At 36.1% G+C, this 26,153-nt stretch overlaps 1 protein-coding gene across 1 annotated transcript in view; it reads right to left on the bottom strand.

Annotated features, from left to right (window-relative positions):
- Window positions 1-26,153, bottom strand: part of csmd2 (CUB and Sushi multiple domains 2) — a 991,046-nt gene that overhangs the window by 583,651 nt on the left and 381,242 nt on the right. Inside the window, exon 4 of the mRNA XM_051919055.1 lies at window positions 11,287-11,481. Coding sequence (XP_051775015.1) covers window positions 11,287-11,481 — 195 coding nt within the window. The remainder of the gene's footprint in view (window positions 1-11,286; window positions 11,482-26,153) is intronic.

Here is a 26,153-nt window from a genome sequence, read left to right on the forward strand (position 1 = left end):
GAACTTTTGTAAACTCATTCTTTGGTAGAGTGTTTGTTCAATTTGTGCCACACAGAGTGCAGTGTTGGAACATTTCATACACAGAATTAGGTAGACCACAACTGGGAAGGTTCATTTTTATTTTATTTATTTATTTATTTTTTTTACTTACTTCCATCTTTTTAAAGTATATATAGTCATGACCCAGTAACAACGGTGTAAATTAAGTAGTGTTACTTGGTCTTTTTTTGTACTTTTCCTTTTTGTATTTCAACTTAATGACATATCAATTTAAAAAAGGATCTTTTAAATACACAGTATAGCGAGATATAGGAACTTTGGAATTGAATTAAAATTTTTTTTTAATTATCACTCTAGGTTAATTGAACAAATCTGTCAAAGATGATTCAGCTTAATCTCAATATGGAACACATTTTTCTGGGAACAGTACACTCTTATCCTATAGGATTTCTGGAATAGATTCAATACCAGAAACAATGATAAAAATGGATCATTAATAAACCATAGAGAACCATGTATGCAGCATAATGGGATATTTTTTGATCAAGTCCTTCACTCTTAATTCATTTAACCTCTGTTATAGTATTACTTAAATGCATCAGTTAGTCCAAAGTCTTTACAAACTTTTGTTGTACCTGCATTGCTATTCTGACATTTTGTTCCAAAATTCTTTATTATGCACTACTTAAGGTCAAATATTATCCTTTTCTCTGTGTTTATAATGAGAGAAGTGTGACTTACAAATTAGTTACTCTGTGTTTTTTGTTAATAATAATAATAATATTATTTATATAGCACCTTTCCTATGATGAAAACCTTTTTTGTAAATTGTAGCAGTGGGAGAGCTTGTACTGTATATATAATATATAAGTAATTTTAAATAGACCAGTAGTTCATTCTGATAACTTTCTATGAAATGCTTTGTCCCCTCAATCATATTTGTTTCCTGTTTATATCATTGAAGATACTTTAGCATCTGTTTTGTACTGAAGTAAAAAAACAAGTACAAATGGTGGTGAGGCCTCCAAAATATACTATAAGCAACAAAGCTGGCCAGGGGCTTCATCCATTCCAGCTTACACAGAACTATGACCAGTAGGCTTTGGCCTAACAGGTCCCAAACATGGGGAACTGGCTTAATAACATGAAACGTTTCAAACTATGGCAAAACACCACACAACAGAGTGGATAACAATCAACCCTCAGCTTATACACAAAAGAGCAAACAAAGAATTTTTGTAACTAAAGGAATTATTTGACAAAAACAGAAAAGGCAAAAATGCTAATCAAAGCAAAAGGGGAAAGAAAGAGTTGCCTAAAATGTAATCCTATCACAAAACAAGTCCCAAAAACACTACTCCAGAATCATAATCCTTAAACAGAAACAAGAAACTCAGAGAAACCAGAAAAATCCAAATAAAATAGCAGTGCTCACAATAATAAACAAATGCAATGATTTCCTCAATTGAGCTAATTTAGCTCTGGCCTTATATAGCCACAGAGAAGGCACAGAAGGAGTGATGCCAAGATGGCCCAACCACAAAACACAAAGATGGAGGTGCGTTAAACAAAAAATATACAATTATAAACATAGCAGAAAATGTAACAAATATAAAAAATATATAATTTACAAATCATAATAAAGCATAACATTTTCTATTAAAATATTGATTTGAGTAGAAAATGAAATATAATTTTATGTACTGTAGAAATTATTTTAATATATGGAAGAATATGATCCGCTGTGGCAACCCCTAACGGGAGCAGCCGAAAGAAGAAGAAGAAGAAATTATTTTAATAAAATCTTCATCAACTAATGTTAATGGGTTAAATTACCAAACTGTGCATTGTTAGAGAAGAATAATGATTTAAGTTTTAGAATAAGAGGTACACGGTTAGAGCTGCCGAACATATAACTCCAGTTCTCAAGTCCTTACACTGGCTCCCAGTTAAGTTTAGGGCAGATTTCAAAATCCTTCTTTTAACATATAAAGTCTTAAATAGCCAATGCCCTACTTACCTAACTAAACTTATTACTTTCAAATCAGAGTGCAAATTTAGATTTCAAGGTGCCAGCCTAGTAAGATATCCAAGGATTAATAAAATAACAGTGGGAGGTTGAGGTTTTAGTTACTGGGCCCCAAAGCTGTGCAGTGACCTACCTGCTAACATAAGAGATGCCCTGTCAGTCTCAGTTTTTAAATCCAGGCTGAAGACTCGCTACTTTAGTCCAGAATACCCTGACTAGAACTGTTTATTAGCTGTACATACTGCATCTTGGTTTGTTAGTCATTTGTACAAAAATATAAGTAATACAATAATTAAAAACTGTCATTAACCATTCTGTATTCTGTTTCTCTTCTCAGTATCTTGACGTGGCACTTGGTGCCACTGCTCTACTACCAAGCTGTTCTCCAGCCCACAGAAAAGTCATCCCAGATACTCAGAGCATTTTACTCATCGGATGGAAATATTCTTTCATCAGATTGGATGGCCCAGCACATACTACACTACAGAATGCCCAAGAGGCAGGATAGGCAACTAGTTGGCCAAGGTCTCCAGGACTGTGACTATGTCTGACTTTGCCTTTGATTTTCTCTCTTATAATTGACCGTGGTGTGGTTTATTGTCTACAGAGACACGGCTGAGTTGAGTTATTGTTTTTCACTCCTCCATTGTCATCTGGCCATAGTTCAACAATTCATTAATAGATAGATATTGTTGGCTTCTGTTTATGTTAATTGGTTCCTACTTTGTTGTGTGTGTTTTAAACACACCTGTGTCTTTATGTGAACTAATTCTGTATTTTGCAATTTGTAGAATCTGTACTTGCACTTTTACCTGAAAACTTGTCACAGTGCTCAGTGCCTAAATTCAGTGAAAAGCACTAAACAAAAAATAAACTAAACTGAAAACTGAAGATGTGAGAAGGCAGTAGGTTTTATTAATTAGAAGTAGTTTGTGTGTAAGTAACACTGATGTAAGGGCAGAAAAAAAGAATATTGTCTTAGAAATGGGCAGGTTGCGATCCTTGACAAAATGTGAAATTATCAAGGTAGTTCTAAGCATTTTATCTGCTGTTGTGGATAATCCATTAAAGTAGGGTATTGCAAGCTTATGAAAGCTCTTTATTGGAACTAGAACCATGAATACTTTATTATTCAAATTTTGTTCATATATAGCATATTTGTAGGAATAAATGTACTTTAATTTAACTGCCATAATATACTGCCATTCAAGGCCGATTATTATCTCAGTAGCTACAAAAGAGACTGCTTTTTGAATCAACATCCCCACTCCCCTTGTCTTGTTAAAAATATTTAAAGTGGAATGTTTGGCCCATGTAACCTCTTTTCAACCTAGACTAAGTCTTAATATTTAAATAAGTCTCTGGGAAATATATCTGACCACAAAAAACTGTAATGTAGTATATGTGCTTTTTCTTTCTGAGCTTATGACTGGTAACTTTAAATATTTATTTATTGTAGGAATAAAATAAACTATATCTTTACATTTGTTTTACATTTCATCAAAAACATTGTTTTTGAATCTTTTTGGAATTTTTGCAACATTTCAGATGCCAAGCTCTTCACGCAGTAGTGCAATAAGTAATGTCTCATAATGACAACCAACATCTATATCAGCCTGAAGCCACTGCTAAAATACTGTTATATGCAGATGTGTTGTAAGTGGTCACCACAGAAAAGCCCTGAAAAGTGTACATCTAATTGTTCTTAAAAAAAAAAAAAAAAAAAAAAAGAATCCCTTCTATTTGGCATGACAGAGCACGTTGTCTTTCTCCCAAAATGTGTCAAATTTGACAATGATAGCCATTGGAGGACATTTCCAAGGTAAGTGATCCATTCCATTTTTGTCTTCTCTTTGTTCATTTCACCGAGCGGCCAGCCATGTCATAATCCTCTTTTTACTTTCAGTGGCTGTTTACGAGGTTGTCATTTTGTAGACATACTCTACTCCATGCTGCAGAAAACTTCAGCAGGAGTTCTAGAATGTAGCATATTTCAAAAAGAGTTTAACAATAATCACTTTAAAGTACAGCTGCCAGCCATGAGAGCTGTCTCAACTGTGCATGCCTTGCTATGGTTGAGAGGAATACATGTGCCACATTCTGCAGAGGAGCTTAACCCTCACACATAGATTGCCTGACATTATCTTACTCATATTTTACCAGCATAATTCTAAAATTCACTGCTTCACAATATCTATATGAAGTCAAAAGCATTATCTTTTATGTAAAATTGGGAATAGGCTCCTTTTTTGTAACACAGTGTTAACCTTAATCTCATCCATGGGCAAAATGTTTTTAAAATTCTTCTGCATCTTAAAATCTTAAAAGTTCCCCGTATCTTTCCACATACAATGTTGTAAACCAGTGTTTTAATTACCCCTGCTGCACCTACTTGTAGGTATTTTTCTACATTTATGGTCCTTGTTAACTTCCTTCAGTATTTACTTTTAGGATTTGTATAATTTGATGACCACTCCTGGATAAACTCAGTGGTGGTGAATTTTCTACACTTACGTATTCTCTGCTTGACTATAAACTGGGGACTCTTTAACCGTTTCCAACATTAGAATCATTGACAGTTCTTTTTAGAGGTTCTCAGAAATCTGCCTTCATTGAAACTTTATATCCCCTCCACGAAGAAAGAACCCACAATTGTCTCTGAAATAATTGAAAACTTACAAATGTAATTGGCACCAATCATTATTGATTCCATACTTAACAAAAATCAGACTTTGGTTTAGAGTTTTGATTCAACACATTATTTCAAATAACACAAATGAAAATGGCACGGACAAAAATGATGAGATCATTAACCTAATATTTTGTTGCATAACTTTTAGAAGCAATCATACCAAACAAGAGACTCCTGTTGCTCTCAATGAGACTTCGGAACCTGTCAACAGGTAGTTTGGCCAACTTTCCCTGAGCAAACAGATCCAGCTGTATCAAGTTTGAAGGGGTGCCTTCTCCAGATTGCATGTTTCAGTTCTTTCCATAGATGTTCTATAGGATTCAAATCAGGGCTAATAGTAGGCTACTTCTGAATAGTCTAATGTTTTGTTCTTGACCATTCTTGGGTGCTTTTAGCTGTGTGTTTTGGAGCATTATCCTGTTGGAGGATCCAAAACCTGTGACTGAGACAGAGCTTTCTGATAATGAGCACTATGTTTCATTCCAGAATGTCATGATAGCCTTGAAGATTTCATTGTTCTGTGCACAGACTCAAGGCAGCAACAGTAGGTTTTGTGGTATTTTCTTTGTAAGCTTCATTTTTTGCGTCTGTGCACATTGAGCTGATGCAACTTGCCAAGAAGCTCCAGTTTTGTCTCAGCTATCCAAAAGATTTTGTCCCAGAAGCATTGTGGCTTGTCAATATGAATTTCAGAAATTTCCAGTCTGGTATTTTGTTTTTCTTTCAACAACTGAGTCCTCCTGGATCTTCTTCCATTGAGCCCACCATTACTCAAAAAGCAATGGATGATACAATCAGACACTGATGGACCTTGACTTTGGAGTTCAGCTTTCATCTCTTTGGAAGCTGTCCTTGCCTTTTTATCTAGCATTCTCACTATCCTTCTACCCATTCTTGGGTCGATTTTCATCTTGTGCCTCTGTCCAAGGAGGCTGGCTATAGTACCTTAAAGTTCTTATAAATATTTGCAACTGTTGTTACAGGAACATCAAGCTGCTTGGAGATGGTCTTATAGCCTTGACCATCAACATGCTTGTCTATTATTTTCTTAAGGATAAGGAAAAAACACATTAATCTTAAAAAGCCACAAATGATTTCTTAACAATGTATTTCTGTGGATTTATTTATTATTTATGTGTTTATTTTTAATGTATTACTTTGTACATTTTGAATTTGATTGAATCTTTCTAACATGTTCTATATATATAACCCTCTTTCACAAAGAAAGGAGAAAAAAAATACCTGAACTTTCATTTTATTAAAAAATCTTCACTGAGGGCCAATTTTAGAAGTTCTGTATATTATGAACAATGTGATATATGCTAGTGCTGAAAGAAAGCCAATTGGTTGAGACAGGCGATTAACAAGGCAGGCCAGGTCGAAAACCCTCAACACAGTGGGCCCTGGGGAGCTCATGATGTCTGCTAAACGGCAGACAGGAGCCCGGCAGCTAGCTGACCTTTGTTTCTATCTTGCTTCAACAAAACTGAAATTCCTTAAGCATACAAACAACACTCATACATCTACCTTTAAGCAGCACGGGAAGAACAATTCTGGGACTTTGCCCACATGAATTTAAAGTGCAATTCTTAAATAATGCTCCCTGACTACTACTCCTGTAGGATGCAAAAAACATAGTGGAATAGATCTGGTACAAAAGTTCTAACTGCTTACATTACTCTGTAAGGCTGGGCTCTTCAGCCAGCATCTTGCAGCAGAGATGAAACTGAATTTCAGGAAGAACTATGATATTAATAATTTCCACACTAATATCAGTAATTATTTGAAGTGCAAATTTTGCGCTACCTTTAAAGTTAATCTATGATAGATTCAAGAAACTAGCAATTAGGTAATTTAAGCAACAGCTTGCCTGAACAAATTGCATTGTTTTCCTGATAAACTCCAAAGTCCTCATTTATTTAAAAGCACACTAGATGTAACCTTGCATATCTGGGATATAAATCATCACTGCCATTGAAGTCATTCACAACGTCCACTTCTCTCTTTAACAACTCGCAAAAGTATCAATTGACTTTACGTCTGACATTTCATCATGTTTTGGTGTGCTGGCATAAAATGCCTGTCTGTCTGCATTGCTCTAGTGGACCAATATAATAAAAATTTGGTACATTTATTCTTCAGAGAAATTTGTGAAGGAAGTTGGGTTTTCATTTCAAAGTCAGTGAGCTGTGCAAATTTTGAAATTTCATAAACTTCCATTTTGATTTTCAGTCATTTTAAAAGACACACACATTTTGAGCAACCTCAATAATTTACTCCTAATTTACCTTGAGAGCGGGTTATTTTTAACTTGTATATTTTCCACCTTTACACATCCAATAACCAGATCCCCATTACAAGTTATTGAAACTCCATTAGATTCTTTGTCAAGGCAGCTGCTTGCTGTTCAGCTTAAGGGTGAATTACATCTCGAGGACATTAGTGGAAATTAAGTGTAAGTGCATTTATCACTGAAGCCCTGAAGCCAATGTTTATGCAAAGAGTTATGGGACACTGGAACAAACTACCGAGACATGTAGTTGGAGCAGAAACCTTGACAACCTTTAAGAAGAATCTGGATGAAATAATGGGACAGCTTAGCTATTAGCTAAACAAACAGGCTTGATGGACTGAACTGTCTCCTCTTGCTTGTCAAATTTCTTTTGTTCTTATGGGTGAAGGTTGACTCCAAAATAGACTTTAACTCTCTATCATCTACTTAATTTAAAAAATGTATGCTTAAGAAATATAAACAACAATTAGTCATACAGTACATTCTCCATAACCCACCACTAACAATTGTACATCAGTTGATGCAATTTGAGTTGAAAGCTGTTTCATTCATCTCAAGCCTATTTGGACTGGTTTTTAGCTACATTAAAATGCAAAAATGGTATTAAAAAACATACATTTTATGTACTCTACTCATGCATGTAGTTACATTTTATTATCTCGGTTGTTTTTAAATATGACTTATTGTTACAAAAATATTTCGTAGACAAAAATTTGATAAAGGTCTTTGATGAAGTAAATACTATAAACAAAAATTAATTTCCCCAAACATCATACAGTCAATTTCTAAGTCATATATTTTGTGGTCTACATAAAATAATGGAACTAGAACAGAAAGGCAATATTTCATAATTTGTCACTCTTATGAAGGCTAAACAAATCCCTTCCATTACTCTCCAGCCTGCTTAACTCCAGTTCAGGGTCACAAGGCAGAAGCACTGGTCAAGAACTGACCCTACTTGGGGAGTCAGCCTAATAAAAACTCAAAGACAGAATGCATTTGCACACCAATAATTCATATTTATTTTGTTTAAACAACAGTGTTTCATTTTTATGGTTTATAGGGAAAATTCACAGGGAAGACACCACTGCTACAATCCGCTAGGCACTCCCTGAGATTAAAATTCAAGATATTTACAGTAAGTCAGGAGGAAACATGCTCCACCAGTTAGTATGTTCTTTCATACAATGCCACATTCATCACATAAACAGCAGAATTTGCATTCTATCAGTGGAAAGGGTTCAAGATAGCCTGATACGCAGTCACCCCCTTATTCTTTTCTTCAGCTATGGCCCATGATATTTCTGATGCTGCATCGACTATCTTGTCACTGACTTTATTAATGGCATCCATACTGCTGTGTGTATCCAACATTCCCTCTGTCCCTTTTCTTCACATATTGCATCAAGACGTACCATAGAAAAAAACACTTTATATCTTGAAAAGGTTAATTACGTTCATTCCTTTGCTTCTACCAAATAACATTTATATAACTTTGCGAGCACTTAAACAAGTACATGCATCCATTAGCCAGCTAATCTTTACTTTGTGGACTTAGAAAACTCCTCCATGGTGAATATATTTGAAATATCACAAAAAAGAAAAATTCAGCCATACATTGCAAGCTATCAGTGAATAAACATTTGTTGCTGACATTTAGCAAGTGCTTGAGGGGCCCAGACTGTCTGGAACGAAAATAAGGTATCAAAAAAGTTAGGTGACCCTCACAGCAATGCATGCCTCATTGGATACATAAAACAATCTGATTTATTGAAGTTTTTGGGAGTGAAAATGCTGTAGGCCACATAAGCTCGAGGCAATGACATTTACTGTAGAGGGAGGAAAGGAATGTGAGAAAACTGTCTCAGAATAGGGAAAATATTATTATTCTATTTAAATTAGAATTCAGTTATTGTAACAAGATAGAAAGTTTTGATTCATGTTTCACTACCTATATGTTTTATGGCTTGCATACATCAACTTGATCAGATACAACTCTGGAAAAGAAGGTCACAAAAATAATATTTAGAATTCACGGTTCTATAATCTAATTTCATTTGTAAAGTGAAAGACAGCTTCGAGACAAATACAGTTCTAAAATGGTGGCACTGTGGCACAGTGGTGGATGTATTCATTTAAAAGCTCCTTGAATTTGACTTTCAATCCCACTTTAGTCATTGCCTGGTGGAGTTTGCGCATTCTCCACAAGCTCAGGTAGACTTCAGGTTCTCTAGTCCATCCCACAGGCCAAACACAAACGTGTGTTCACTTCTTTGGCCCAGCGTGAGCAGATGTGCCCTGTGATAGACCAGTATCCCTTTCTGGGTTTAGTCTTTGTCTATTATTCGCTAATGGTTTCTGATTATAGTAGGCTACAAAAATGAATCATTATGAAAACTGAATCATGAAGAGTAAGCAAAAAATAAGTTTGTTATTGATGTCACAGTATATTGTATATGCAGGCAAATCAATCACTGTAAATGAAAGATCTTTTCCTCTACTTTTGGTGTTAGTGTTCCAGACCACAGTCACCATCTTAACATCAGGATTTAAAGCTTTCAATCCCAGAATTTTATTAATTCCACACTCCACCTCTGACCTTATACCTGTAGTTTTTACCTTTACAGAGACAAAACTTGATCACATAAGAGGTCCATTGGTCCATGATTGTGCAGCCTATTGCACCAGAGTTGTAATGTCTTACAGATTTATGCAGTTCTTCTCCCCCATTGCTTATGGTTGGTATTTTTAAACTCTCTTTTTTAAATCCTTCAGTTTATTTTTAATTTAAACAATCTGGTACATGTTATACATGTACTTCCTTAGAAGGCTAGTGTCCTTCAACATCTGCAATAAGATGCTGCAGATGTTCTATCAGACGGTTGTGGCGAGCGCCCTCTTCTATGCGGTGGTGTGCTGGGGAAGCAGCATAAAGAAGAGGGATGCCTCACGCCTGGACAAACTGGTGAGGAAGGCAGGCTCTATTGTAGGCATGGAGCTGGACAGTTTGACATCTGTGGCAGAGTGACGGGCGCTGAGCAGGCTCCTGTCAATCATGGAGAATCCACTGCATCCACTAAACAGTGTCATCTCCAGACAGAGCAGCAGCTTCAGCGACAGACTGCTGTCAATGTCCTGCTCCATTGACAGACTGAGGAGATCGTTCCTCCCCCACACTATGCGACTCTTCAATTCCACCCGGGGGGGTAAATGTTAAAATTATACAAAGTTATTGTCTGTCTGTATACCTGCATTGTTATCACTCTTTAATTTAATATTGTTCTTTATCAGTATGCTGCTGCTGGAGTATGTGAATTTCCCCTTGGGATTAATAAAGTATCTATCTATCTATAGTCAGATGTTTATAGAATTAATCCAGGTCCTTTCAGCAAGTCCTCAAGTTGTACTGACCCGATTCCCATTTTGAAGAACCAAAGGGCTGCTCTTTGAGAAGATGATTTTGTGCCTTGCCTGTGGACGTAGTCTGTGATTCACGGTATTTGTAAGGCTTACATGACTGATGTAGACCTGCACTTAAAAGTAAGTCTGTTGAAAATATAGAAAATGACTAAATGGGGCTGCCCAGTAAGTCACTTTTTTGTGATTCTTGTAGGGCAGACTGGCATTAACCACTTTACTTTCCACAAGTGTTTCACTTAAGAGACAGCTGCCAGGCCCTCTTAACTTCAGCTAAACTGTTAGTTTTCCTCATAGGGCCACGTCTTTAGTTTTCCTCATAGGGCCACGTCTTTACGTCATTTAATAAAGACTTATCAATCACATGCACCTGACATTCAGAGATGCCACTGTGATGCACCATTTAAACACTTGGTCAATGAACAAAGAGCTGCAACTCAACCATAAGTAATCTTGATGGACAAAACCTTGCACCAATTCTCAACTGTAACATTGAACTTGAAAACAATGGAAAAAATCTCTTCTTTTCCTTTATAACACATTGCATACACTATTGCTTTGGTGTCTATGCTCTCTGCTCAGTTTCTACCTGGCCTTAATAAACTGCATTATGTCATCAATTGCAGCACACATGCTTAAAGTGAAAGCTTTATTAAGTGGATTTTCACCAATTCATTAACTTTATTTATAAACCGTACAGATTTCTTCACAGTTCTGGCATACTGTCTGGAAGGTGAAGCAGAGATCGTTCAAAATATAAAAATAAGTGCGGTATATGTAACAAGTGCTGAAGTTTTGTTTGTTTATTTTTAATCCATATTACATAAGTCTTAAAAGAATGTAAGTTTACAATACCTCTGCAAAAAGGCAATGGGAAGTCCCATGAAGCGGTACCTCCTGAGATAGCAAGGCAAGTTAGCACCGTGTGTCCAACTAGGATATAGCCGGGGTTGCAGCTGTACCGCACCTTATCCCCAATATTGAAGGTAGAACCTTGCTGGATGCCATTTTGTAAGCGGCCTGGATTTCCACATGTATGACTGGGCAACACTAAGGAAAGAAAGAAGACAACACAGGAAATAGTTAGATGGATAATAACAGCAACTGAAAAATTAAACCTAAAGATAACAACATACATATATTGTATACTAATTAAATGGAAACCTAGGCGCTGACCAGAGCACAGTCTTCCTTTTTTTTTAATAAAATTCTGTTACCCTGTAGAAACAGGATGTGTTTAAGTGAGGTTTCTGTGATTGTTCAACACACAAAAAAACTGCATGCTCACTGTGAGGCTGTAGCTGCAGCAATATGCTACAGTGCCAGCCTTCAGTTTCATTGCAGAAACACTGAAAACCAAAACTTACCCTAGAACCATTGGGTGCAAGGTAAGCACCAGCCACAGAAGGGATATCAGTCCATTTCATGGTAGAACTCCCACTCATATCCACACTCAGTCATACAGGGTAATTTATAGCAGCCAAATAAACTAACATGTACATATTTGGCATGTAGGAGGAAACCATCCAATGGAAACCTTAAAAAGCTTCTGGAGGAGGAATCGTGATAGCTTAGTTACTGCATATGAAAGTCAGTCAATCAAGCTGATGGATGCAATGCAATCCTATCATCTTTGATATGTACAAAGTAATAATCTAAAGTATCTGAAAACACACAAAGGCACAGGGATACTGAACTACACATAGGCAGAGACAGGACAGGACAGAATCAAACAGGACATGAATCAATATCTGTGGACCTCTGTGGCATTAGTCACTGTGCTATGTCACCACGTAAATATACTTGTAAATTAAGAAATTAAAAAAAAAAATAGAAAACAGTTGTTTCTAATATTTGTTGTAGTCACATTTAGGAAAAGTTACACAGTGGAGTCTGAACTAGTCATACATATTCAGACTCTTGTTGTCCACTTTTTTCATTTAAGTTGTACTGTTCTAAACCAGGGCTGATCTTGGGAAGACATAGTTGAATTTGTAGACTTCTGAACTGATAAAGGAGGTGTTGTAGATTCTAATGGAATGATCACTTGAACACAAAAAACTTCAATCATTTAGTGTATATATATATATATATATATATATATATATATATATATATATATATATATATATATATATATATATATATATATACCCCATTATCCAACCCGCTATATCCTAACTACAGGGTCACGGGGGGTCTGCTGGAGCCAATCCCAGCCAACACAGGGCGCAAGGCAGGAAACAAACCCTGAGTAGGGCGCCAGCCCACCGCAGGTGTATATTATATATAAGGTTGTGGCTAAATGATGCCCAGTATCCTTGACTTTTTCAATTTCCTTGTAATGCATCCTTTTCCGCAGTTTATGTCATTGGACTGCAGAACACTCAATAACCGACCCTGTATTTTTGTATTTGTTACTTGCTCACTACTATGAACCTCTGAAAATGATTTATTGCATTTGCTCTTTTACTTTGGCTATGTTCAAAGTTTCTCAGACTTACAACATAAGCTCCTTCTTCTCCCAGTTGACCTCCATTTGTAGGCTGATTTTTGTTTTATATCAAAATGCATCTCTATCTAGATCGCTTGTAGCATTTGTGATTTTTCATTTATTCATATTCCTTTTTTAATATTTCCTTTGCTCCATGCAGATGCTGTACTTTGCACAGGTGATTGCAGGCAACCTACTTCACAAAGGATTTCCCAGAGTGAAATGAACATTGAAAGGGCAACAGGCAAGGTAAAGGCATTGAGGGACCTCATAATGAAATTGGCGGACTACTCTAACACAGAAAGGTTAAATGGTTTATAGGCTTAAGGCTGCATTTGGATGCATATTGTCTGCATGTACATATGTTTACATTCACTGTTTATCCCGCCACTCAGTATGTGTAGTCTGCTACACAATGGAGAAAGCAATTCTTTTTACAAGGCCTTTTTTCTGTTTTGGCTTTTATGTCACTATGTATACATGATAAATAAAAATACAAGTTACTTCAGATGTTAATAATACTGTAAGGAGATCCTACATAAATGGAAAGTACAATAAAAAGTCAAACCTTTTTCAAAAATCATTGTTATGAATAATGTTAGTTCATCAAATAACTTCTAAAGCTTTAAATTGTTTAAAAGTTTTAAAACCTCTAGGTTTTTAGGTTGAAAGTTTTATGAATAATGTTGAGTAAAAAGATGGCTGTTATTTAAAAACATTTTTCATGCATATTCCAAGGGTCAGTTTAGATGGGAGAAGTACCTGATGACTGGAAAGTTGAAAATGTGATTCTAACCCACAAGAAGGAAAACCAAATTCACACTTTTAATTACAGACCACTAAGCCTTATTTCTATACCTTGAAAAGTGATGGAAATTCTAAGCAGAAATAAATTAGAGGGCTATCTAAATGTATATAATGTACTAAGTAAACACCAGTGTGGGTTTAAGAAAGGAAGATCCTGCCAAACCAATTTGTTAGACTACGTGTATTATGAATTGGTAAGTGGCATAGTAATCAGAAACAAAGCATCAATATAATTTATTGGACTTTGAAACATCTCTTCGAACACTTCCACACCAAAGATTCATTTTTAAGCCATCATCTGAGGTAACTTAAAAAACTGAACTAATAGTAACAAATAGTACAAAATAAGAGGAAAACACTCCACATGGAGGTTATCTGTACAGTCCCTCAGTGTTCTGTTTCTTGATTATTACATTTTATTATTTATTTTAATCAGGTAGGGGTTGAATTTTTGTTTTATTAGTTTTTTTTCTGCATATTTTTTTCATTTTTTTAATTAATGACATAGAATTAGTGTGTAGTGAGTCAACTTATGAAATTTGTAGATTAAACTAAAATGGAAGGGGTAACTGGTACCAATGACAATATACCTAGGCAGTCTTCAAAACAGGGCAAACCCTTTGAAAATACAGTGTAATGTAGAAAGGTGCTAAGTTCTACACTTTGGACAAAAGAAACAAACGAAAGATGTGTAATGCTACCTTACAAGAAAGCAACATCTGAAAAGGATTTAGGGGTTTATGTTGAAACAATACGCTTACGATGCAAACAATGTGAAGAAGCAATTAAAAACACAAATAAAATGTTAGAATATACAGGTATTGAGAAAAACTGTTGAATAAAAGCCAAGGGACATTATTCACAGACTCTGTGTAATGTGATACAGAGATCACATTTGGAGGACTCAGTTCTCGTTACCATTTTGCAAAAAACATATAGCTGAACTTGAAGCTGTGCAGGCAAAGGGAATTAAATCTCTTCAATTTTAAGCAGAGAAGGCTGTGTGAAGAAGTCAGGTGTCCAAAATTTTTAGCAGAACTCTTTCAGTTAAATAATGAATAACATTCTTGAGAACACCAGTACAAATTAGGGCAGGGGCCTCCAACTCCAGTCCTGGAGCTCTACTGTGGTGGCAGGTTTTCATTCAATCCCTTTTCTTAATTAGTGAGCAGTTTTTACTGCTAATTAACTTATTTTCTCTTCATTTTAATTAACTTTTTTTCTCCCTTTTTTTTTTTTTAAGATTCAGTCACTGAATTGCTTCATTTTTTTCCTTAAATGGCACCCAAACAAAAATAAGATATGCACTGAGCCAATGAATAACCAGCTAAGTTGGGGCCTCAAACTCCAACCAATTCCATTCCAACTACTTACTTAATTAAAAACAAATTCATGTTGTTAAATTAAACCTGTTATTTAATTCCAAGGATCATTAGTGCTCTCATTCTGCCACAACAGAGATTTCAAAATCTGTTGATTTTTCTTTATTAAGAACACCATCAAAACCTCAGCAGAACAACGTTACTGAGACCTTCACATTCCTTTATTTCCCAATATTGTGTGATGGACACAGGTTAGCTGGTCATATGTTGTCTTGTTTTGTATCTCGTTATTGTTTGGCTTCTAATTAAGGCAAAAATAAATAATTAAGGGGTCTGAGTCTTAAATAGAAACTATTTAAAGGCAAAAGAGTTAATTTGCAACAAAAACTGTTTACTAATTAACACAAGGTGTAGAATGAAAACCTTCAGCCACAGTAGAGCTCTTGGACCAGAGTTGGAGACCCCTGATTTAAGGGATAGTACAGTTATGTGCATCTAAGTACATTTAAGACTGAAACCAAGAAGCAGTACTTTGTACAAAGACTCGTTCAGTCACAAACAGGTATGAGGCCTCCAAAAAGTGTGACAAAAGCCAGGTCACTGCTACTTATTACTTTAAATTTGTGTATGATATACGTTATTGTCATTTTTTTTCTGGCTGGGGTGTGCCCCAGTCAGCATAGGTTGCAAGGCAGGAACAAACCCTAGATAGGTTGCCATTCTACCGCAGGGTGAGCACACCAAAAATACATTGGGAATAATTTAGTGTCACCCATTCACCTAACGTGTCCTTGGATAGTGGGCAGAAACTGGAGAACCTGGAGGAAACCTACATAGACACAAGGAGAAGGATAAATCCTGATGTCCTCACTGTGAGACAGCAGGGCTACCACTTCACCACAGCTTCATGGGTAATTGTTTTTGTTAATTTTGAGTCATTATTTTTCATGATTTTATGTTATTTATGTTACTTTCACATACTATTTTTTATGTGCATTTTGTCCCATTCTGTGTCTCTATTCTCTGTGTTTTGTGGTCGGATCCCTAGGTGGTGGGGCCACACTGATATCACTGGTTATCTTTCTGGTTCTTTGTTTGCAGTTAGATGTGAGATCATTCCTGTCATATTTTTCTGTTTTGATAAATAAATCATTTATAAAGTTTTTTGGTCTCCCTTTTGTGCATAAGAAAGGAATTTACAGTCATTCTCATCCTGGTTGGGCTTTTTTGATATTTTTGGAACATTTCCATAAATTTTAAACCTTTTAAGGCAGCTTCCCTTTTTTTAGGCCTTCTAGATTGCAAACTAGCAGCATTTGGAGTGAGCTGGATTTGGGTGAGGCTCTTCTGGACAGGCTGGTAAAGGACATGGCCGCCGTCTATGGAGCATTTTGGAGGCCACACACTCATTTTGACAATTTTAGTCTCAACAGTCCGGGTCTTAACTTGCCTGTCCAAAATAGCCTCACCTGAAACCAGCCAGAAACTGGCTTTTAAGCTCACAATGCCTTAAATGTTTGAAAATATCCATAGATGCCACTTAAGTGTGAAAAAATGTGAAAAACTCTGACATGTTAAGACAAATTAAAACAAAGAATCTGTATAAATCAAATATTTATTGAAAAAGTGAAAAACAACATACTCAAAAGAGTAAAAAGGATGTGCCTAAAAGTCCCAAAAACACAATACAAAAGCAAACTCCAGAGACAGAGCAGATGAAACAGTAAATTTGAATGAAAGCAATAATCATACAAGAGACTCCTAACACACTTAATGCATCACTCCCTGAGATCTTCTTCTCTGGGTCTTACAATAGTGAGGGGGGTCTTAGATGTGATGACATCAGTCTGGCCCCAATATTGTGAGGAGCAAGCCAGAGAGGACAAGAGACATTAAGAGTAAAAAATATTACACATAGATAATAAAACTAAAACATAACAGTATTATTAATACAAAATCATATAAACACATGACAATTTCTATAAAAATAGATTAAAAAAACAAAGAATATAAAACTAAGCCAAGGGAAAAAACCCAGGCTAAAACATAACATGTTCGATGTCTGGAAAAAAGTCATGTAGTTTAAGCAGAAACCTTGACAACTTTTAAAAAGTGTTTGAATTAAACATTGGGACAATTTTTAATCAACTAATCAAGTTTGAAGGACTGAACGGTTTACCTTCTTCTCATTTGTCATACATTGTATATTCTTATTTTTTAAAATTATTTTATCAACCTCCTCAAGCCCATTCAAGGGTCAGAGAGCACCAGAGAGTACTCTGGGAAGAATCAGGCATAAGATAGGAGCCAGCACTGGGAAAGGTGCCAGTCCATAACAGAACTATCACTGAAAGCATATTTCGTAATAATATGAATGACTGTCCAGATGGTTGTAAGGGCTTGAATGGGAATTTCAGTGGCAAGTGACAGTTAAAGTAACACACTTACAGCCAGTGCAAGCACACACTGAACAGTTAGAGGGCAAATCCTTAGGATGTCCTGCAAAGGTGTTTTTGGGCACCTGACACGGAGAGGAATCAGAGGGGATTGGCAGGTACTGAGAATTTCGAGTGTTACCTGACTGCAGATAATATGTCTGTGACGGTCAAAATGAAAACACAGTGGAGCATAAATCAACTCAATTTCAATGAAAAGATTTTGTTACTAGCTCCATTGGTGCAGAATAATGAAGTAACAATACAGTACATGTACGGAGACACACTGAACAAAAATTACTATGCCTATAAACAATGGCAACAAACATCAATAAACATGCAATATTATGAAATTAAAAAAACAAATGTATTCAAAGCTCCCTACCATGCTTATTGAGATTTCATTTGGGAGATTTGTTCAAAAAAAGCTGAGTGGAGGTACTGAAAAACCATAAGGAAGTGAGTCAGCAGGATTTTGGTGGTGGCATCAACAGAAGCCTTCCCACCAGCTACATGGCCTGACTCATCTGGCAGTAGGGATTGCCATTTTTATTTCACAATTTGCAAATTACTGCCTGTGCTTATCCTAAACTTTTGTCTTTCACCTCAATAAAAGCATGATTTTTGATATTTAGAGTTCTAATATGCTCATGTTATTCTGGTTTGCAAGGCCGCTCTGTTTCATTGGAATCTTCAGCAGGAAGACCGTCCAATGGATGACCTTTGAAATTGTTTGAAGCCTGGGCTTTATAAGAAGAAGGAGCAAACAACAGATATTAAAATAAAAAAATATTCAAAAATCTAACATCAAGATCATAGGCAGTTCAGTTTGACAAATAAGAGGCGATAATTCATAACACTAAGTTTGTTTCCTCAGATATTTGCTAAGTTATCCCGAAATCTCATCTAGATACTTTGTAAAAGTTATCCAACTCAATAGTTTAACAAATGTGGTTCTGTGTGAAGAGGTGCTTTCTGGCTTTAATGTTAAATGCACATACCATTAATTAGCAGAGTGAAAGCAAAACAAGTACATGAAATATAAACTAAAATGCTTTCTCCACTTTGAGAAAGCCAGTAGAACAAGCAGGCATTGCTGAAATTGAGTTTGCACACAAAGCAGTGCAAAGCTTATGGCTTTCCTGTTATAGACCATGTACTGTATATGAGCAGGATAGGTGGGATGTATGTACTGGGAACCATGCAGACATGGTTGGATCTGCGTTGATTCCACTGAAGCAATGCAATGTGCTTGAAACACAGCGGAAGCCACTCTGACTTTGTACTGAAGACCAAAAAAAAAAAACACTGTTTTCTTCCTATTGCTGCATTTTTATTACCTTGGCTCCTTCTGCAAATCATTCTTAGAACTGCAGATGTTACCATCATTGTGTTTTTGATCTTCAGCAGTTTCGTTCAGATGACATAATCAAGAGGTAGCAAGTGAGAGAAAGTTGGACAGGTCTTCATGTCTTGTGTTACATTCAAACTCCTACTTCAAACATCTATGACAGCGTTGCCAGTAAACAGGAATGATTTTTTTTTCCACCCAAGTTTTATTTCACTTACATGATCTAGTCAGGGATTAGTTCTTAGATGTTTTAAGGAAGCACAATTTCTCCATTTAAACAATTTATTTGCATCTGCTGTTTTCAGGGACCTAAGTCACTGATCAGTTTTTTCATGTTCCATCTGTTTATCATCACCCTTTTGCTTAGTGTGGTGTGTTTAGTTTCCTATGTGACATGTTTATGCATCGTGTGTCTCAGACCTACACTCAGACCTACATTAAAGTCACTGTTTATATTAAACAAAGCCAACAATGTGTGGTGATTGAAGAATAACCTTAGATCTTGGCCAGATTACACAAGTATTGAAGAAAAAGTATTAAAATGAGAGCATTTTCATGTACTAATATATTGTCACGTCATTTTCTAACCTGTTTGTTTCAGACCAGGGTATGCTTGGGTGGGGTTCGGGGGGGTGGAGCCTATCCCAGCTTGTAGAGAGAGCAAGGCAGGAACAAACTCTGAACAGGGTGTCAGTCCATCACAGGGCAAACATCCCCCCACACACAAGGACCAATTTAGCGTAGCTAGTTCACTCAGCCTGAACGTCCCTGGACAGTGGGAGGAAACTGGAGCACCAGAGGAAACCCACACACCAATAGATTGAAACAGCTCAAAAAGTTTTTCACCTTGCTATTATTATCTGTTCTTTCAATTTTTCTAATCTACTTATCCAGATTAAGGTTCAGAGGATTGTCAGAAACGATGAGCACAAGCATAGAACCAACCGAAGACGGGTACAACACGGGACACACTGACTTGCACACCAACACTTACTCACACTGCTTTCCCTCTCACATCAAAGAGTTTTAGGTTAATTGAGAAGTCTAAATGTTAGTGCTATTGCTTATTTCTTATTTTAAATGCATTTAGCATTAAATGAATAAGCTTTTTTTGCTTTTTAGTGTATTTACACAAATGTTTTATAACCACCCCTTAAAAATAGTCATACTACATCAGGCTCGGTCACACTGCATCTTTTTCAAATGACATTTTCAAGTTTTAGTTTTTGCTGTTTCACTCTGCCAAAAGAACATGAATCTAATTACATTATAGTCACTGATCCCCAGCAGTTCAATGACCTCTATAGTCTGAATTTGTTTCTGATTATTACAGAATATGAAGTCTAGACAGGTTTCTACTTTATTGGCCATATGAAATCTAGACACTAGTTACATTAACTACATTTTCAGACCCAACTACTATTGCATTGCTCTTCTGAGTTTCTCTGTAAAGACAATTCAAATTCTGTGGAGAAGCTAGCCTTTTTGCTGTTACATCTAATAATAAATGCACTACTTCTATTGTTTGCAAGAGAAGCTTTGCTCACCACATGTTGTTTGAAAAAGTGGTTTAGAAAAAAAGTCTTTAAAATAGTTAAAAAAATGTGACTTTTTTTTTTTAGGTAGTCTGGTTTCTTCCCGCATCCCAAGATGGTCATATTACATTAACTACAGCATAAACTAGACTGTGGGTCCCTCATTTAGGTGTCCCATTCAAAAATGGTTTGTGCCTTTCGGATTAACCCTGGCTCCATGCAATCGACAATGGATACAATTAAAATGAATGGATGGATTAATATAATTGTACTCTTTTGCATTATGAAAAATAATCTCTCTTTAAGGTAAAAATGCATATGAATGAATGCCACAAAAAGTTCATTATAAAAGTAGGAAATTTACCAATAATAATTTATCTTGTTCACCAAATTGAAAAGATGCAGGACAAGAAAAAATATACTTCAGGTTAGGATAAAAATCTAAATAATCCAATGTCATATGGAGCTTGAAATTGTGGAGCACTGAGCTATTACAGCCCTTTGCAATAATCACTTATTGATCATAACTGGTCAAAATGACCAAGCTCATCAACAGAAACACTCTTGTATGAACACTGAAGGTAAGTATAGATTTAATGAATTCATTCCATCACACCACCATGCAGAAAACACATCCTGATTGTCCTCAAATCTCCTTTGGTGTCACCCATACAAACTAAATGGTATCAGAGAATACCTAAATCATTGTTTCCAGGTTTTCAATCCTATTTAATTTGGCCATTAAAGTCTAATCAGTTCCTCATGTCAAGCTATATTAACATTACATTGAGATACAGTTAATAAGGTGTCAGCCATGCTGGAAGGTAAGTTTGTATCTGCTGTCTTATATGGCTAGATTTATGATATAGAAAGGCAATGCTGTAATGAGATCCACAGTGCAACTCAATAAACAAACAGGTGGGTGACCTGGTAGCTTCTTTTAACATAGATAGTGCTCACTTTCCAAAAATTATCTCTAAACAATACTGAGACTGGATCCAGAACTGAAGCGGCAGCTTGGGGGAAACCTCCTGTAAATGCGGTGTGATACATAAAGCAAAACAGCCTGCATTCCACGATTATCTTTTATGCTCCTGTCTGTCTTGGTAAATTACTGTATATCTCCGTCTAGAGGTCTGGCTATTATAATGCCTTCATAAAGCAAGTCCTCTGACTTAAATTTCTACTTACCACCTGTTATCTAAAACTGATTTTAAAAAAGATCTATAAAATGCTTTGACCTTTTTCAAGCTTAACTTTCAAACAGGAATGGGCACGATGAGCCATGGAAAGGACACGATAGATTCAGGTTTTTTTATGCAGTCATAACTCTTAATTGATGGCCAAGTAAACTTTCCTGGGTTGCTACAGTATTTCTGCGTTTAGAAGACCTTGCAATGTTTATAAATTACAAGTGTAGTTAGTTCCAAGGTTGCTTAGATGGCTTTTGTATTTAACACAGGCCCCTTATTTCTTTCTTTCTTTTTGCATTTAAGACATGTCCCTTATTTCTTTCTAACCTACATTTTGCTGTTTAAAAAGGCACAAGTGTGCATGGAACTCTACCCATAAAAACAACAATCAAATGTCACACTTGCCTGACACCGATCATTTCAAACTGTTCACTTCTTGATCAGTAAATAATTCTGTGCAAGTCCTAGCAGTAAACCTCACAAACAGATATACTGAAAACCAATATAAATTGACATGTGTTACACATGTTCCTTTCCATTTCTTCTAATTGTCATGGCACAAGTAAGTGTGATTAAGTTCTTTGATAGGATGGTGTTTTTCTGCCTTACACCTGAAATTGCACATAAAAGTTGTGGAAATTTGCAAACCTGTAATGATAAAATCAGGTTTAGAAAACCAATTGGATGATGGAGGCACAGATTTAGATATAAATATTTTCTCATTTAAATTGCGTTTCTTGCTTTTATTTGTAAAGTAATCATTCATCTTAACAACCAACCTGTTAAATAATTTACATAAACCAGTATCTCCAAATATCCATAAAACCCCAAATGTATTAGTCTATCAAACTAAAGTAAATGATGAAAATGTTAATGGTTGTCTGAGCACTGTATTAGGACCGTTTATACTGTAGATAGGACAAAGTACCATTCTGGATTGAGTGCAGTATCCTGAAGTTTCTGAAATATGTACTCTGCTAATATCTGTCTGAAACCTCATTTCACTCATTATTCAGTGTAAAGTATTGCATGCTCAAGTAGAGACTTCTTTTCGATTAAGCACTTTCAGAAGTCTTTCTTTCCACTTTTGTAGCTTGTGTTCTGCTGAAATCGCACTTGTAGGGGATTGTTAGTCATCCTTCTACATTTTACTGAAATAAAGAAAAATGAGCCACTCACCGTTACTGTAGCAACTCTGCTTGGTATCATCCAATCAGTTATCAAACCTACAAATGAGGAGGACAGTCCACTCTGCTCCCTGCTTAAGAGTCTAATTCCGCTATGTCTGTGACGGCAGAATCCATTAACACTACCAGTCTGCCACTTAATGGTATTGTGCTCACTTGGTTTGGCTTACTCAAGAAGTCACCCATTCTGGAAGCAACCCTAAAGCTGCTGTGTCAGTATCCGGGGCCGATTTATTGTCAGGCGTTTGTTTGCTGGTGGCTGCTGCTGTCAGTCTCAGCGGTCACCTTTAATTTTTACGTTCATTAGCACTGTGTCAAAATGTCTTCCAATCCACCAGTATTCCTCATTTTTAACCACACTTTATTAGCAGAGGAATAAAAATCCTTTATCTTAAATAGAAAAAATATATATACATATATAATAACCAAAAAGTGGAAACACTGAGCCCCTAAACCCCAGACATAGAAATGTCAAACACAGACAGGAGTTCAAATAAAGGACTTTGTATTATGCATGGTATCTTAGACAATCCGCACAACCAATAATTACACAATCCCAAGAGAAGTTGAATCTTTTTTTCCCCTTCCACCCTCCTGGTGGTGGTTATGGGCCCCCTTTTAAGGAGGAATGCTTCCAAAACCTTGTTGCGCACAACTGGAAGCTGTCACCTGGGAACCAGGGAGGTCCTTCCCTAACAGCACCCTCTATCACACTCAGGGACCCCGACAGAGCTGAACTTCTTGACTCCAATTTCAATGCACCCCTGAGGGTGTCCAAATTGGGATGCCTTGAGAGAACCTCTACCACCTATCATGTGACTTCTGCTAGTCCATATCTTACAGTATATGCTTCTAGCCAGAAGAGAAGTTGTTCTCTTGTCCATGTCTGCCTGTCCTCCGTGGCACTTACTATATACTATATGGCACTTACTATATACTACTTGTATAAACCTGCTTATCCATGCAATTATCTCTTGAGCCAATCGTGCAGCAGCAGCACAAGATACAATGTCAGGAGCTTCAGTGAATGGGGAACAAATGTTATCTCAGTGATTTCAACCATGGCATGATTGTTGGGTCCATACAGGCTGTTCTGAGAGCAAAAAGTGGCCTTGCCCATTATTAGAATAGTGTTCCTAATATTTTGTTCAGTGACTTTTTATACTAGTAGGCCATAGCATACTAGCTCAAATGAATTCTCAAAACACAAGCATTCCAAATCAGTAAGCCACATTATATTGTAGGCATGCAAGCTGATGCTACAACTTTCTACAGATGAATAGATATGTAATGCTTAGTCACTTCCTTGTACTAATGGTTTTCCTAATTGATAGCTGACACACTCACATTACTTTATAATACAGTAATGGAAAAACTTTGCAAAATGTTATAATCATGTGCATGTGTACCATACGATGATTATGATGAATCCCCATTTTTGCATCATCCACCTAATAAAAGGATAAGTGTCTCTGTGTCCATCTGCCTCCTGTCTGTATCATTTTAAAAGATGGCACATCACAAACATTAACACAGATTTTACAAATCCAACAGCAAATGACATATAACCAAGACATGTATTGCATGGTGCTTTGCAAACGTTAATGCTGAAGTCTACTTTGAATGCTTAGATTTCAAATCAAGGTTCCCAGCCTGGTACCTATTCCAGAGGAATCAATAACTAAAGCAAAAGCCAATCCTGGACAAGACACTAGTCTATTACCGGACCAAGTTATATACACTCCCACTGTCAATTAACGGCCAGTTAAAGTAAAAACATATTTTTGGCATGTGGGAGAAAAATCTGAGTAATAAGACAAAAACACAGTGATAATGAACACATTCTACATGGAAAATGGCCAGGCTTGAGACTCAAACTAGGAGTTCTTGATTCAGCAGTGCACCCCCATGCCATTCAAATCTCAATCATAGTCTTCAAATGTTTAGAAATATCTACTATATAAATTCCAGGGCCTAAAGTCTCTTTGAGCAATCCGTTTGTTCAGTTTGGCTTTGGTGATGCAACGAAAGAGGAAATGTCACTGGAAGACACACAAGGAGGAGTAAAGGCATGTTGATAGAGTTGCTTAAGATTCACATAGGGCAAGAGATAGCAATTATTGTTTTTATTATTCTATTGCCTGGCACAAGTACCGTGGCTAGTACAATATAAAACAGAAAAACGCTGCAGTTAATCATATTGCGTACTTAGTCTTTATAAGACGAAGTACATGAATGGCAAATGTATGCTTCATGCCACTCAGGCTAAATAAATTGTTGAAAATAAAATAATAAAAAGAGAAACGTTATTATGCTTTAAAAAAGTTAAAGCACTTTGTTTACTGTTATGCAGTTTTGCATTGAATTGGGCTCACTCATTTGTTTCCAGACTGTGTGTACATAAAAACTATCAATTTCATGATTGTCAGAAATGGTAATCTTGCTAAGCAAGTGTTGAACAGTGTGGCTGCTAGAAAGAGTCAGTGTAAACTTGTGGAAGCTATTAGGGCATCAGCCTATGGCCCACATACATTTTTCTTAACTATTGTTCTACTTTGCATCCTTTTAAATTTTAAAGTAAGGGGATTGTTTACCCTAGATAAAAACATTTCATTTTTTCCAAGTCTTGTATTCATTCCTGCTTAATTTTGTCCACACATATACAGGATCACTGCAATTTAAAAACTAGCAGCCACTACAACAAAACTTGTGACTTTTAAGTCACCTAATATCAAATTCAATTTCTTAACAACTGCCTGAACTTGAACTATGAGATGTCATTGCCTGTGGATATTCAGCAACTTTTTATTCGTGAAAGCCTTATACCTAAAACAGACCAATCTGAACTTTTAAATAACATAGCAAAGGATGAAATTTTCCAACGGCAGATGAGAAACTGGTAATGACAAACAGAAGACGGAAAGTCACCCAGTGGAATTTCAGATGTGTTGTTATTAAAGTCTAATTCATCTTACAGTGACAATATTGAATCAACTCTGTTTACCCTATGCAGTCTGTGGAAGATTACACTACTGTCCAAATACTCTGGTTACAGAATATGATAAATTAGAAATCAGCATTATTTATTATGATGAATAGGAATTCAAGCCCCTAGTCAATACTGGGCAAAATGTTTCTACGGCTCACCTGAAATCAGATACTGATGGTTATTTCTTTGTTTATTTATTTGGGTTATAATTAATTCAACATGTTAGACCATGAACAACATACCAAATTAAAATTATGTGAATCAACAGGATATTAATTCTAACCATTTAATTTTACAGTGCATTTGCAGTCTGGGTGGATCAGTGTAAATTCAAAGGAGATAAGCCGGTCATAAAAAATCTAATTTTTTTTTTCTAAATCTATACTGTTTATTTGTCACATGTCTGAAG

Source organism: Erpetoichthys calabaricus, chromosome 14 (genome assembly GCF_900747795.2).
Source record: "Erpetoichthys calabaricus chromosome 14, fErpCal1.3, whole genome shotgun sequence".
Taxonomy (NCBI): domain Eukaryota; kingdom Metazoa; phylum Chordata; class Cladistia; order Polypteriformes; family Polypteridae; genus Erpetoichthys; species Erpetoichthys calabaricus.